Below are 16,568 nucleotides of genomic sequence, written 5' to 3'. Positions count from 1 at the left end.
ACTTTCGAATTAGAAAGAAAGAAGATCGTAACTTGAAAAAGAAAATAAGAGATAGAGAAGTGATGTATGGAGAAAAAGAATATGCAGATGAGAAAAAGTCAATGAGAAGGAAGATAACAGATGATTAAGAATTTAAGATAGGCGTATAGGCGTTTTGCTTATTTGCAATAAAGACAGTATTTTGATTAAATTCCAAACTATGCCACTAAATCTAATATCTTCAACTGTGACCTATATAAATTCTGAATTTCACTTAAACATATGAAATCTCAAAGAGGAAAAAAAAAAGATCTATTCATTATTAAATAAACAACATTCAATGTACAGTAAAACCTCTATAAATTAATACCATTAGGACCAATTGTATTAATAGAATTAATAAATTATTAATTTATCAACTATATTTATAATTCAAAGAAACATTCATTTAATCAACTAAAATTTTATTTATTTTACAAAAAAATGAATTATTCTATTAATAAATGGAGGCTAAAAGTCCAAAAAATATAAACCAATCCATATCTATTTAACTAGGGGGGAAGGGCCCGCGCATCGCGCAGGTGTTTGGTGCCTGTGAGGAAGGAGGTTGATTTGTGGAGTACCTACATCCACAATACAGTGGTTCAACTGTATAGGCAGATAAGAATGTTGGTGCCTCTGGGGAAGGAGGTTTGTTGCCATGTTAACATTGCAAGAAGATATAGCCATCAAATAATGAGAAGCAGTTACCATTGCAAACCAGATATAATCCATAAAGAAATCCATAAAGTAAGAGAATGAGGCCAGTAGTAATAGTGCATGAAGGGAAGATTGGAGATATGGTAAATGCAGTAGTTTTGGCTCTATGGAGTCCCTTATTTAGTTATAGTAGTAGTAGTAGACGAGTTTAGATAGTTGAATAGGGCAGCCTTAAGTTCTCAGTTGCGTTGCTTCTTGGTGGTTCCATCCTCTTGTTGTGCAGGTGATGCATCACTGGTTCCTTCGCTGGACTTTGTGGAAGATGAGTTGTCGAAATTGGGTGGGCCAGCTCTTTTCCTCGTCTCCATTTCTGTCATTGCGACATCTATTGCAGTTCCTTGAGAGATGCGGCCTGTTTTTTCTGCTACTTCAGCTAAGCTTGTTGCACTACCAGAGTTCCAGGATGCTGATGTGGTTGCATAGTTTGTAGTGTACTTTGATATGACAGCAAGTTCTTCAGGAGTTGAGTTCCTGATGTGAGCAATGATAGCAATATATTTGTCTGCAGCAGCTGAATTGTACGTATTTTGAGTCTTCTTTACCAAACAGACCAGGTTGTTTTGTTTGATAAAATCCTCAATGGTGGTACAGTCCAGCTTGTTCTGTAATGGATTATGAAAGTTTAAAGATAAGCGAATAATGGATTAATTTAGTGAGTTTGAGTTGTGTTTAAGGGGCCATTTGTCTTTGTACCTGTATCTCTTGCTTTTGGATTTCAGCGATAGTGAAAGGTAGCAGTTGCTCAGCATCATTGCCGTTGAGATCAAGGGTGATTGAGCCGGTGTGATCTATAAGTTGTACCGTCAGTCTGCACCTGTTTACATAAGGGGGAAAAAGATATGAAGGAACCACTTAAACTACTTAATATGGAACATGAGGACATATTGTGCACAATTTCTCCAGTATAAGTGCGGTAACTTCAGATCCACATTATAAATGAGTACTATGAATAACAAAATGGGTCCCTCAAAAGCAGCAGATTAACAAAATGTAGGCTTAACAAAACTCTTTCTCTGTAAGTCTGCATAACTTAGAAAACCTTCAATCCATTTCAGTGAAACTAAAATGAGTTATGAGTTTTTGAAACATGAGAATGAGAAGAGGGAAAAATATTTTGAGTTGCATTTCTGGAGCATTACAAAGCCTTAGAATCATTTGGCTCTTGTAACCAGTAAATTTAGTTGTGACAAATACATTGCCTGCACTATAATTTGTATATGCATGCTTAATGTAAGGGAAACTGAGTGACATCATTCATTATTTAAGAGCCAAATGAATCCAGAAACATTTTTATCTCCTCTCCCTATTTAATCCAGAAACATGTCTAGACATACCAGGCTTTAGTCTTGCAGTTCCAACTCGCTGATATTTCAACCAACAAATAAGAATTTATTGACATTTATCGTTCACAGAGTAAGATAGCCAATAAACCCATTAATAAGTCCGAGATATCGTTTATCAAATTAAGACTAATTTGGTTCAAAATTCACATTCACTTGATACCAAATTCCAAAATGTACAAACTTCTGGAATTATAGAAACGAAAACAAGATAGCATGAGCCACATTATCTAATCAAATGATTTGCCTAAATTGAACACATTAAGAGATTCACAAATAAGAGTGTCACATAGCTCATATGCTCAACATGTTGGCAATATAAGTTGCTCAAAAATGTATGCATGACCATAATTATAATAGATCAAGTTTGCTGAATATCGGAATTCAGAAAATGGAAATTCAGAAAATAAAATGAAAAAAATGAAGGTAAGGAAGTCAAGCAAGCTATTATTATGATAAGAAAGGAGTTTTTTGTTGTTTTGGGGGGGGGGAACCAGATAATGGGAAAAGATGGAAAAAAGGAGAGAAAATGACCAGATTTCACGGGCAAAGAGAATGAACCAGGTGATGTCAAGCAAAATGGAACAGAAAAGAAGCACAGCATATGTTCTCCCAAGGCATAAGAATAAAAAAGTGAAACTTATTACAGAACTCATCTATCATTGTTGTAATTCATTTGGGCTATTTTTTGCTGTTTGTTTGCTGGTGATTTTAAATGATGAAGTTGGAAGAAGGTAACTGTGTAGAAAAGTATATATACCTGGGCTGACACGAATGCGTTTGTGGCATGACGTGCAGTCAAATTCCAAGTTCGGCCGTGCTCTAAGGTACTTGTAGCAGATAGGGCATGCATTGTACCACATTTTCTGGCTCCGGTCAAGTAGGTTTGGTATTCCCCTTATCCAGTATGGTCGCTTCTGTTCAATTGGTGTACAGCTGTTTAGATGGTTTTTAAATTGCATGAGTATTGCAGATTATATGGTTACCGTATTTGTAGTTGTCAAGCTTTTGATAGTGACAACTGTATCATCAACTGGAGCTGGGAGGAGGTTTAAGCGATCTGCATATGTTCGTTCTGCAATGAATTTCAGGAATGCTTCTTGATTTTTGCTTGACCTGCAAGTGGCAAAATGTATTAGGTAATGGAGGTATGATGTAAAGTTTGACCTTTAAGAATAGGTCATTTATTAGTTTATGCTGGATGTTAGAGGTTGACATTACCAAGTACGAAGCGCATTTGCTTGAGTAGTCGGAGGATTGATCAAGATACAAGTTGCAAACTTGGTTGATAGGTTCAAAGCTATGTGTCACAGAGAATAGTTTTATTTCATTAATATTTGGGGTGAATATGGGCCTAACATATTCAACGGTATGTAATAGTGAGAATCAGAAGCATTACTGTAGTCAAATGAATAGACTTACTATGATAGGAGGTTGCTTTAATTCTTAGAGCAGCAATGATTGGTTGTGTGTGGATCATGTCAGCTATTTGTTGGCCCTCATCAAATTCATGCTCACCCCAAAGCGTCAAGACAAGAGGTTGGGAGCTACATGTACAAGTTAGCCATGTTTATTTAAAATCAAATGTTATTTTGTTTAATGGGATGGATGTAATATGTACCTTTCATCGACTATGATTATTTCCCTGGTAGGTGTTGGTCCCCTCATGGCCCTTGGGTTAACATGTATAGCAACTCCAAGTAGATCTGTGTAGTAGAGATAGGTTGTCTATTCGGATGAATGTATTATAAAATAATATGAGAGGGGGCAAATGTTACCTATTTCTTCATCTGTGTCAATGTGCTCGTAGATTCTGCCATATGGTTTGAAGTTGAAGACATCTGGTAGCATCGGAGGCTCCGATTCATGAACTTGCTGCACAACGGTTGAATTGTCAATAACCCAGCAATATTCATTGGTATAAGTACTATATCTGGGCTGGACTGTCTCAAGTTTTGCATTGGAGATATAGTATCGACGGAATGGCTGGAAATGTCTCTTGAAAAAATGGATGTCACCACCGTATATCATTGCCTGTGCTTTTCTTCCCTGAAGTAGAAAAGTTTTCATTTGTGAATGGTTATGGTGTAGTGGAATATATCAGTTCAAAGTCTATGCACAAGGTTAGTTATTTTTAAGAACCTCTGTAGAAAGTACAATGGCTGGCATTGCGTCACATGTCGTTTACAGGAGACAAAGTATTTAGCACAAGCACAAGTTACTGCTATGTTCATGGACTTGGTCAATGAAACTACAGCATAACCAAGTTTAAGCTTTTTATTCTACCCAAGCAATATGCCTAAACCAGTATCTTGGAAAGGTGATAAGTATCTTGGAAAAATGAATCACACAGCATCATTATGCATGTAAAAGATTGGAAATAAGTTCAGTGACTATTATGTTGATTATATCTGTGATTCATTTTCTGATTGCGTTCTATCAACCTAATAACAAGGATAACAGTATAATATTACTGCAGGAAAGGCGAAGAAAAAGGATTATTGAGGTCAAAATATAAGGGCAGAGCAATGGAAGCCAAGGTACGAATAAGATCTCATGTTCCACATGGAAGTAACATACTCAGAAAATAAGAAAGTAAAGTTTCGTCAAGATGCAAAAGGAATTGAGGAGGTATTTCATACATAAGAAATGAGAATCATGTCCTCAAAGTTTAGTTGATTAGCCTTTAGCGAGATCGATTGTCGCCATAAGCAAGTCATGGCGTAAACATTATATGAATAGTAGTCACATTTAACAAGGAAGATTTGGTAATGTAGCTATTTCAAACAAGTCTCAATTGTGTTCTCGAGTGTCAGAACTGATCTTTATGAACTATTTAACTATTCAAATATCCCTCGGAATGATTTGAATCCTATCTTGAGGTAGTCATGGCATCAACTGCCAAATGCACATGCAGGGATTTGTGCCATATAAGAACATAAGCTTGCCAAGACGAAAGCTGCAGCATGTTGTCCAACAATGCAAAATTAAAGGATCACCACCTTATGCAAGATATTTCTTTTGAGTAAAATAAGAAATACATGCACAAATCGAAAAACAAACAACACAAGATGGTGAAAAATGATACATCCTGAGTAGATGAATTGCTAGTCCTTTTATGGACCATTTTTCTGAGGGAGAAGTTTTGGTGTTTTTTTTTCTGGGTTTTTGGTGGGGGGTGTAACAAGATAACTAAAGCTGCATTATCCATCCGTATGAAAAGCAGTGGCAAAATCCTGACTCAGACTTACAACAGTGGGAGGACGAAAACACAATCTCTTCAAGTCACAAACTTCTCTTTTTAACAATTACAAAGATAACAGGCTAAAGAACAGCGGGAAGTCAAGTTGAAAGCTCTATCTTTAGCTGAATAATGGAAAATAAGAAATATGTAGGCAATAGAAAGAAAAGACATTCTTGTAGACTTTTGTATGGTGTCTTTAAAGAAAATAGTATCTAAGCACACAAAACAGGTGATGAGCACAACAACCCCCATAAAGTACCTCCTGTAATGAGTGATTAGAGAAGGAATGATACCAACAGCCTAAGGACCACGCTGTCAACTCAAATAAACAAGAAATGGAGCATGAATGGTTTGGTATCCAAGAATTAAGAATCAGACGCGACCCAAAAATCCTATTAAAGAGCAAAGGCAGATACTATATATAGCAGAACCTATCAAACATGTGAAACAGTTATTTCCAGAAAGTAGATATCCACTAAAAGCATAAACCAGGAGAAGAGTAACACGAACTGAGCGCAAAGTAGGTCAAATGGCAGAAAGGCCAACTGAATGAGAAACAGCTGCAACTGCAGCAGCCGGTAGAGAAGCAAAAAGACAGAGTAAAGGGTAGACAGGCAAAGAGGAGAAGAAGAGAATAGAAATGGAGGACCTGCTGAATATGATCAGTAGTCGAGATAGTACACATATATCCACAGTAGGTCCAGTAGTGATGGATGAAATCAAAACACACGTACACACATAACACAAATCTCAATGCAGCATGAGCCAACCAAATGCTTTTCACTGCATTAGCACTTTCTCCTAGGCACAAAAAGAAACTATAATTCATTTCATTTCATGGCTAGTGCTACGATAGTTGGCTATATAGATTTCACTATGCGTCCTCCTAAGTCCATAATGCCGTTATCCTGAGTCCCCCCCACTGCTTCCCTACTGTGTCTGTATCTTCTCTTGTCCCATATGGTAGTTACAACCTACAACTTCCTATGGGCATTTTCAGACCGTTTTTTTGTACTACCAAAAAGCAGCATTGAATATCAAAACTGTTTCCAGTTACATGAGAAAGTGATAGTATATATGAAGCATAACATAAAGGTATAACAACAAATTACGGGAACTGAGATTGTGATCCCTTTTCCTTTTTTTAGCGTTTAACTTGGTGCTTTATTTATTTCAGTTACGTATTCTTCTGATCCGGCAGACAAAATCTTACACATCAATTAATGGTGGAAGCAGAATTTAATGATAAGTAATGTACAATAGCAAAAAGGTTCTAAAACTGATAATTAAAGAGGGGAAACGAACTATATGTTCATACAAAATCACAGTAGGAGGTTAGATCTGGGGATGGTCACAAAAGGGATAATTTTGGCAGCTATTACCCAGAATAAATTGAAGTTGCACCCTTTCATGAAGTCTTGAAGTTAATATTCTAGGAACACAAATTATGATGACATTTCAGGAAGTCTTGAAGTTAAGCACCTGACTTAGCATTTTTAATTAAAACACAGTTGAGTATGGAAAAGGGAAAATGAATAATCAGAAAGGTCATAGCAGGAGCTACATAAACTGGAGAACTTGAGCATGCAGTTTTTGGGTTTTTTGCTACTGTTCGTGTACGATAAGGCTGAACAAATTCTAGAGTGAGATCCATTATACAGCAAATCAAAATTAGTTTTATGATTGTAAGCTAAAATCTTGGGTTATTGGTATGTAGAAATGAAATTGTGAACAGGACAGAGTAACATAAAAATAAATAATTGTAGATGCCTAACTATTACCTCAGCATCAACAAAGACCAGTTTCTGATATGTAGTTCCTTTCCTTGAAGTTTGAGGTTTTTGCTTCTCCAGGACTTGGCCAATTGTAGTCCAGTCACTTAACTCTGGGCTGATCTCATAGAACCGAACCAAGTTGCTGTCCATTTTTCTCTGCAGTATTGCTGCAAATAGCTGGGAAAATAACTATGTTAGTATAATATTGGGGGATGATGTATATACAGCAGGTGCATTTAAACAATATGTTTAATAAGACTATGCATTTGCTAAGTGCAAAACTTCTTGGTAGACTATATTTGCAGTCAAACTGTCCAAGGTAATATCATGTATAGGAGGACGTATCAGGATCTTGACAGAATTGCTATTTTTAGCTCTTGAAATGGCAACATAAAGCTGGCCATGTGAAAATACAGGCTCACGAAGATAAATACCAACAAAGTCTAAAGTTTGTCCCTGAGCTTTGTTGATAGTCATTGCAAAACAAAGCCTTACAGGAAATTGTATCCTTTCAAAAGAGATTGGACAATTTGGATCATCTTCAACTCTAAAGCAAATCCTATGGAGAAAGACTTGTTTTCCACTGAATTCACCTGAGCTTATAATAGCATCTATTACATTAGATTTTAATGATCTACATACAAGTCTAGTGCCATTACATAGTCCCTCAGGTGGATCAATGTTCCGAAGCAGCATAATTGGTGTATTTTGCTTTAGAGTTAATCGATGGGGAGGTAAACCATTAGGCGTGAGGCTGTTTATGAAATCTTCCAGAATTGCTTGTTGAGAAGGATCTAAACATGTGTCACGGCTGATATAATCAAAAGAATCTCCTGGGAAGTTTTGGATCAAGGTATCATTGATCTCATCTACGAAATCATTTTTTGTAGTAAGGATAGCTCTATTGATTCCCAAATAATTGCTGCCAGCAAAAATTGAAAAATCTGGATACACTGTGTTGATTAGAGCAGTTAAAGATTCTTCTTCAGTGGTATATCTGATAAGCATTTTTGCAGGAATCTCAACATTTTCATCATATACAACTGGTTCAGTTCCATTGCCGATACGAAGAAGATATTCTGTAAAATTGGGGTCTGATTTTGCTCTCATATTTTCTTTCAATTGTATCTTTTGGAGTTCGGGCCAGATATAAGATGTTATTAAACTGGACTGAACAAAATCAGATTTTGATCCTCTAACAACAACTGGTAATACTTGTCTGAAATCTCCTCCAAAAACAATGACCTTTGATCCAAAAATCTCAGAGCTGTCCATTAGATCCCTGAATAATTTATCAACTCCCTCAATTCCAGCTTTATGTGCCATCGGTGCTTCATCCCAAATTATTAATTTTGCCCGTTGCAGTAACTTTGCTAATGAACTTTGTTTGCTCACTTTGCACATCTTATTTGGGTTCATGTCTAGCGGAATTTTGAAACGGGAATGTGCAGTTCGACCTCCTGGAAGTATAGCTGCTGCAACTCCACATGAAGCAGTGGCTAATGCTATGTATCCTTTTGATCTCACTTCTGCTAATAATGCTCTATATAGAAATGTTTTCCCTGTTCCCCCAGGGCCATCAACGAAAAAGCAACCCTTACTTTTCACAAAGACAGCTTCAATGATCAAATTAAATGCTACTTTCTGCTCCTTATTTAATAATGATATTGCAGATATATCATTTTCTGTGACTTTTATGCTCATTTCACTCATTGTATCTCGTGTACTTTTTCCAGCCTGATCAAATTTCAGCACTCTATGAACTAAAGAATATGTATTGATGTTCTTTCCCATTGACTCTAAAAATTTGTTGATTTCATGAAGGACCCTGTGCTCCTTTTCCTCAGTAGTTAGGTAGGGTAATCTAGCAAAATCCTCTGACATGGAGCCTTTAAACTTCAACCATAATGATCTGGCATCAGCAGGAGGGAAATAGACTAATAATGTAGCAAATAACCTCCTAAAACTGTAAGGCATGTGAAACAAGGCTGCCTCTTCTAGACATTGCTCTTGAGGATTGTTTGACTCAAATAAACCCCTCATGATTGCAGCCTCTCTAAATGTGGTCACACAAACTCCATTGAATGATTTCAAGTCAGCAAATGACTTAGGCCCTTTCACATTTAGCAACAGCAGCCTTAAGAAATATCGCTCTCCCTCTGTTGGGTTTGCAATCACTACTCTCCCAATGCAGTCTCTTTGTTTTCTAACCTCCCACAACTTTTTCCCAGGGTACCATACAAAGTATTCAGGGAATTCTTTGTAGGTGCATTTTAGCTTCTTTGCTGTTTCATCAGTAGCATTCATTCTAAAAAACTCAGTCAACATACTTTTTTTTGCATGCTTGTTTTTCATCAAATCTCGAAGATCAGCATCATTTTTAAAAGTTAATGACTGATAATTTTCTAAGTGGAGTTGAAGATGGATGACTGCAGGATGTATATCAAACAAGGGAAATCTATAAATTCGCCAAATTGCCTCTATCGGGGAAACCCACCTTGCTGCCTGATACTCTTTGATTTCATCTATTTCAGAAGATTTAGCTTCAGAATTGACAAAGAAATGAATTTTGTCATGACCCTTGTATATGTATTTGTATGTATATTTCACCACTTTTATTGTTGAGCAGATTTCTACATTAATGTGGCAATTAAATTTTGCTAGAAGATATGCATTGTATGGGACAACCCATTTATTGTCCAACTCATGACCTCGTACAAAGACTTTTCTTCCATTATTTCGTCGTCTATAAGTTGGATAAGAGTTTTCCCCATGCAATGTCTTCTCTGCCCAATCTTTAGGGTATTTGTTCTTACATTTTTTGGTGGTAGTTCCTTGCATACAAACATTTTCAGGCTTTTTGTCACCACATGGACCATGTATCATATGTTTCCGGACCATTTTAAATAAATGCTTCTGTTCCACCGGATCAGGTAATTCAGCAGATACAATTTGATCATATGATTCTGTTGAATAAAGTTTTGAAGCAGGGTGTAAAATGATAAGGAAATGAGCATGGGGTAATCCACGTTTTTGGAATTCTACAACATAGGTATAAGCTGCAACTTTTCCAAAAATTCCTTTTTTAAAGAGCTCTTCTTTCAGTAATTCAAGTTTTGCATGGAACACTCTAGCACATAGATCAACTCTATTTTGTGATTCATCTGTTGGCAGCATATTTTTTTTAATTTCTGGCCATGAAGGATTACAAATCATTGTCAAAAAGAGGTCAGGCTTTCCATACTTTTGTACCAAGCTCATGGCATCAACATAACGTCTTTTCATATCTCGAGGTCCTCCTATAAATGAAGCAGGCAAGATCACTCGTTGGCCAACGTTCGAACCCTTAGACTCCCCTTCAACAACAGAGTCCATTACTCCTTGGAGCTGTTCAGTTCTTATTAATTTTTGTCTCTTTCTATGGAAGTCAAGTCTTTGTGTTTCTATTTTCACGTACATGTCGACTACATACTGTTGGAATGCTCGAGCAGTGTTCAAAATACCAGGTGTATTTTGTTTTCTCATCTGAAACCTATATGCATAATATTCCCTCATCGACACATATTCTTTTGAGTCTTCAAATTGGCTGAAAGCTGATGCAAAAAATGTCAAAAGTTACCTTTAGTTACTTGCCTGAAATGTAGTGGTAATAGATAAAATTTTAATATTGGCTGTTTCACTGACCTTGTTCCTCAGATTGTATCATTTCATCGGCAGATCTGAAGCTCTGTAAAGTTGCATTATCCGTATAATGTTTAGGACATCTCTTTCGTTTTTTTGGGTTCCCAGTCCCTGATCTCCTAATTCCTGGTTGCCACCCTGTTTCACCTAAGGGAAATAATAATGGATACTGCAAAGGGTCGTAACAACCATAATAGTATTGAACTCTACGGCTTTCTCCACCATTAGTGTATACTTGAATATGCCTCGAATATGTTTGCTCCGCACCTTCACCCTCTACCCAAAGCGCTGCTACTTGAGATACAGTGGGCTTGTTAAACACCCTTTGATCACTATCACAATGGGTTTTGAGAACTATTTGATGGGATTCTAAATTAGGGACATGACGCAGACTACGAAAGAAGCAAGCATACGGGTTATTTTTCATCACTTCTATGAGCTTTAAGACCACGGTCTCACTGAGTTTTGCAGAAAATGCCATTCGATTTGCAAGCTCATGTTCAGTGTCATGGAAATATAGTTGTAAGAACATCCCCGACCCTCCATGAGGTATAAGTTGATTAATGTAGTGATAAGTCTGTCCCTGTATCTTGAATGTATATATCCCATTTGTCCTCTTACATAATGACTTGTCATAGTGAACCCCAAATGACGTAAAGGCAAACATGTTGTTATAGGTTCTTACATATGTCCTAAAACACAAAGCTTCTTCAGTTTTCCCCGTGAACAATTCAATCAATATGTCTGGAAGCTTATTTTCTTTCAACACTACCTCTCCATCTGAGCAGCAAAAATTAGCAGTCTCTGAAAAGAATTTTTTCGCCCCGCAATACTTACAGTCATCAACTTCAGGTAAAGTATCAGCTTCTAAGATAACGGAGGATAACAATTCAGTTCCTCTGGTCACAGAGCTGCCTACATTTAATAAAATTTGATTTAGGCGCTTATATTTAGCCAATTTAGACACTTTTCTTACATGTTTATTTACCTTGTTTATGTCGTCCAGACCGCCTTTTTTTTGTAGTTTCTTTGTTCGTTGCAGAAGCTGGCACTAATCAATAATTTTGATATAGTTAGAAACAACTCATTCTTATTAACGTTTAGTTTTCTGGGTATATGTATAAAATGCAGGGTGCTTTCTATATCTGAAAATTTTAACCTGTCATCTGGTTCAATATCTTCCTCTGAGTGGAGGGTTTCTGAGTGTTCACAGTCGATGAAGATGAAGATCCTATATCAACAATTGCAATTGATTACTATTTTAGAATGTAATTTATCATAGAATAGGTAACTACTTTGTATTAGAGTGTTACCTTCACCTATAGTTACCCTTGGTAAATCATTGATAGCATCTGTCAACAGGGCAGTACAGCTACTGCATATCACCGGTTGATCTATAAGTGTCAATTTTGAATACAATTAACATAGGATATGTGGAATATAAGTTGGAATTATACTAAAGCTTTTAAGTTACTAACTGCGGATCAACCTGAGGTTTTATGTGTGTCTGCATGTCGACAGGGGGCCTGACAGCAAAGATTTGGGGCTGCGCCTATATATGTATGTATAAAACATCAGCCTTGGGTTTCAATAATACATTAGGGTTTCATTTAGTGCTGGAATTGATCCAGATTATAATCTGCAAACCTGGGCAGTTGTTTGGAGTCTCAGTTACATGAGATGTTTGTGTGCAGCTTGTTCCACAAGGGTCACGTGTATCTAAAAAATAATGTATTAACATTTGTTGGCCTGGTCAAACGTATCTTAGGGATTATCTCTTCTTATTTAAAGTCATACTACCTGTATAACAAGGTCTACTGTTCTGTTGGTCTCCATCGTTCACTTCTAAAGGTTGCTGTAATAACAACCTTCTAGCTTCATCCTCACAGGCCTGTTGTTTTCTTCTCTTATAAGCATCTCGGCGTTTTTGTCGCTGTCGCTCTTTTTCTTCTTCAGACAATGATGCATATTTAGCCCTTGCTCTCTCATTTCGTCGTCGCTTTTGCTCTTCCAACTTGTTATCTTTACTTAGTGTACTCATTTTAAACTGCGATAATTATGCATCCTAAAGGTTTTCCTGGGGGTAAAATGCCTTTTATAATAAAGGTATTAATAATAACAGCAAAAATGTCCGCCATCACATATTATTTAAAAATTCGCTATCCTAGATAACAATCAAGGCACAAGATCACACAGATAAATCATATTTCTGAATGTTTAAGCATAACAATCAACAGATATGTATCAAGTTCAGTAGTAAATCAGATATCTAGCCAAGACATCTAATCTGGCCTATGCCTATCCATCCCCTTCACAGCCTTTACGTTTACTTGGTCTCTAGTTCAGAAATAATAAAGTACATGTTGTCCAGACCAAAGGGTGAGTAGGAAAGTGGACGGTGGGGTAGGCTGGATCCTTCAGAGTTAGATTTAGTGGGAGTTCTGAGCGGCTGGGAGTAAGGGCTGTAGTGGATTCTCTTATACAATTGTTTAAATCTGGCAAAAAGGATATATTCGTGACGCTTTGAATATACTACTCGGTGGCATTTAAGTTGGTGTTAACTTTAGCATCTTATGAACAATGCCAACTATACTAATGTTGTCATTTTACTATTCCCATCAGCAAAATTATATTTTCATGGCCATTTTCTAATCATCTACAGAGACCATTGATGGAGGCAATAGCACATTGTCACCACCTACGGATGGTCCATTGCGACATCAAGCCTGATAATATACTATTAATAACTGGAATGAGCTTAAGCTAGCTGATTTTGGCTCCGCAGAATTCCTTGATGATGGACAACTAATATCTGGAGTAGTGGGGGCTCATTATTATGTGGCCTCTGAGGTGGTAGCTGTTAGACATTATGATGAAAAGGTTGATGTGTGGAGTGGTGGTGTGATCTAGCACATAATGCTGGCTGGATTTCCACCATTCTCTGGTGATTCAGCCCCAGAGATTGTTGAGGCTGTTCCCAGGGCAAATGAGAGGTTTCCTACGACAGTGTTCAATTCACTATCTCCAGAAGTCAAGGATTTGCTTAGAATAATGCGTAGCAAAGATGTTAGCAGAAGATTTTCCGATGAGCAAGTACTCAGTAAGTATGGATGTGCTGATTTTATTCTGGATGTCCTCATTTAATTCGTTTAGGAAATATGATATTATTCGATATACATATTTTTTATTTCACCTCCACTTATGAACTTGTCAATGGAACAGATTTTGGCCCTCTTACAGTTACCCTATGATTACAGTTACCCTATGTTATGGGGTTACATTGTCAAATTTAAACCAAGTTGAGAATGGTTCTTGCACCACCTTTTTGCTTTTTATTGCAGTTCAAAGTTCTTATATCACTTTGCATGTTGTGGCTTTCAAACAAAACTAAATTGGAATCGGCTCAAATGCTCAAATTTTGCTTCTTGAGTTCATTATAAGGCAAATTTTATAACAATTGGCCATAGAGCCCATCTTGCCTTTTGTGGTAATAAAAGATATGAATAATCTAGACCTTTGTGTCTGTCTTATCATTCATGACCGTGAAACTTTATATTAATCTAGTGTTTGAGGCATACACAAATATGCGTGCAACTAACCAAAAATATATTTGTAAAACATTTTTATAGTACACTTGTTGAAATCATTTGTAAGATAATTGGCTCGATATTTTTACAATAGCTATGAAGAAAATTTGCCAAAGTAAAATGTATAAACAAATAGTTATTTGGTATAATCCACAACCACAACTGGTAGTTGCTTATAAAAATTAAGATTTATTAAATAAATTAAAAAAATAAAACAACAAGAAATACATTTTACTTGGTTGAAGGACATATTAGTACTTAGTAGTTATGGAAGTAGTTTAGAATGGATATAAAGCGATAAAATATTGTTTAAACCAAAAAATCCTCATTTCCTTTGTATATAGTATAGATAATTGGATTGGTCCTTAAACTTGTGTAAGTTATCTTTCTTTAATGAAAAATTTTCCTTCAACTATCATTCCCTCAAAAGGCAATGAAGTATTTACGAAGATATAGTTCATGCGCAGTTATGTGGGACTTGATTGCAATCTGGATACATATGACACTTTTAAAAAAGGTTCTGCCAAAAGAAATTGAACATCCTCTTTAAGGGTATTATGCATGCACCTTAATAAAGGAATATTCCATGGATTTTTTGACAAAAAAAATCCTTCCGTTGAATTGAGAAAAAATAGCTGAATTTAAAGCATGATCAAGGAATCAAACTGACATTAAACAAAATTTTCATTCTTATTCAATAAAACAAAAGCAAATCCTCATTTCACTCAACTTGCGTAAGCTTTAATCTTAACAGCAATTACATCGGTAGTCTAAGTACCAAATTTAGGCGCAACTCAACAAATTACTATCCTTGTTGGTCAAATCTTCGCTAGTTATGAATTAACACCTGATATGCTTTCTGTATCATTTCAAAATGACAATCTGTTCCTGACGTTCATTGGATTAATCAGGAGTAAGATTTTATGGATTCCTCCTGTAACTACACAAAATAACACTTAGAATATGGTTCCCTACAGGAATATCATCTTGTATAAGTGAACAATCCTATTTGTTGTCACAAATTGCAGTAATATCTTAGCTCAGTGATATTGATATAATTGACTTCAATTGCAGGTTTGACAGGAAGCTCAGGAACACATATGATCATCTTCTTTTTAGCAGGTCTTTTCCATACTCGTACCATCAATGAACAAAATTTTATTCTGTATTCCTATCTTTGAATGTTTTTGTCTTAACAGATCTCTTAACACAAAATCAGAACAACTATGCTTACACTATCTGCAATTTGGAAAAATATAGTGTCTTAAGATCTTCTATGCATTACTCTAATGTGTTGATTTTCTGTTACTGAAACAATGAAGCATAAGACAATTTGAACCATTTTGTGTACAACCATGAGTTGTTTTTTCCTTTTTCCCTGTTCCCTAATGGGGCTTGAAGAGGGGAAAGTAACGTTGCCCCAGTTTCAAGTCCCATCCTATGCTATTTGACTTGTTTCCTGAACCAACCTTCTTTCTGTTGCAGAAGTCCACTTCTTAGTGTGTATGCTGACATGTCTGTGACGTGTAAGGTATTCCCTGGACATTGTTTAAGATTCATAATGTAATATACTTGTATTGGCTCTCAATTTAGGTTTTTTTTCCTTCCTCCCATCAGCAAGGCAGCAAAGTCATTTGCTTAAAATTTCCAAATCACATGACAGAGAAATCTTATTTTGTGCATGGATGTAAGGTATATTATACTAAAATATAAGAAAGTTGGCATACCTCACCATGTAATAGTTTAGAGAAAGAAAGTCCGGGTATGACCCAGAGTTCTTTTCAGGCAGGTACCCTAGAGTTAAATCATTGGGCTAAAGCAGATTCTACTCAAAGTCAAAAATTCATCTCAAATTGTTGGAAGCTTTTAGCGCATCTAAACAGTTTCAGTTTCAGTTGGAAGCTTTTGGGCTGCACCTTGGGGTTACTATTTCTGTTACTTTAGGGCATCCATGCATGCATGGTTGACAGGGGAAGGAGGTGGTGAAATCAGACCCGTGGCTGTTGGAGAAGCTAGACCAGTGGCTGCTATAAGTTGAACCCATCACTTGGCCTCTCCCTTCATGTGCATACCTATAAGGAAACTGTACAGGCACCTCGTTGGCTAAATTCCTATCTACCTGTCTACTTATTAGGTCTGCTTTCTTCTATAAATTTTCCAGAAAGCATAGGCTTTAATATTTTGAAGCTCGAGTTAAAGAGCC

The 16,568-nt window shown here is 36.5% G+C and overlaps 2 protein-coding genes and 1 long non-coding RNA gene across 3 annotated transcripts; 1 reads left to right on the top strand and 2 right to left on the bottom strand.

Moving 5' to 3' along the window:
* Positions 1-701: 701 nt before the first annotated feature.
* On the bottom strand, positions 702-4,120 carry LOC140004999 (replication protein A 70 kDa DNA-binding subunit D-like). The gene is made up of 8 exons (XM_072045077.1): positions 3,857-4,120; positions 3,700-3,784; positions 3,501-3,625; positions 3,300-3,378; positions 3,065-3,194; positions 2,839-2,995; positions 1,432-1,552; positions 702-1,340 (listed from the first exon to the last, which is right to left on the bottom strand). The coding sequence occupies exons 1-7, from the start codon at positions 4,107-4,109 to the stop codon at positions 1,542-1,544; spliced, it is 840 nt and encodes a 279-aa protein (XP_071901178.1). The 5' UTR covers positions 4,110-4,120; the 3' UTR covers positions 702-1,340; positions 1,432-1,541.
* Positions 4,121-4,950: 830 nt separating this feature from the next.
* On the bottom strand, positions 4,951-12,819 carry LOC113739271 (uncharacterized). The gene is made up of 7 exons (XM_072044997.1): positions 12,579-12,819; positions 12,092-12,172; positions 11,938-12,009; positions 10,782-11,693; positions 7,409-10,690; positions 7,104-7,264; positions 4,951-5,037 (listed from the first exon to the last, which is right to left on the bottom strand). The coding sequence occupies exons 1-7, from the start codon at positions 12,817-12,819 to the stop codon at positions 4,951-4,953; spliced, it is 4,836 nt and encodes a 1,611-aa protein (XP_071901098.1).
* Positions 12,820-15,438: 2,619 nt separating this feature from the next.
* Positions 15,439-15,897, top strand: LOC113739432 (uncharacterized). Its single transcript, XR_003460248.2, has 2 exons — positions 15,439-15,487; positions 15,851-15,897. It is a non-coding gene; the product is annotated as an uncharacterized lncRNA (long non-coding RNA).
* The last annotated feature ends 671 nt before the right edge of the window (positions 15,898-16,568 follow it).

Source organism: Coffea arabica, chromosome 4c (genome assembly GCF_036785885.1).
Source record: "Coffea arabica cultivar ET-39 chromosome 4c, Coffea Arabica ET-39 HiFi, whole genome shotgun sequence".
Lineage (NCBI taxonomy): Eukaryota > Viridiplantae > Streptophyta > Magnoliopsida > Gentianales > Rubiaceae > Coffea > Coffea arabica.
The sequence above is the reverse complement of the archived record's forward strand: the minus strand, read 5'-3'. Positions and strand labels throughout refer to the sequence as shown.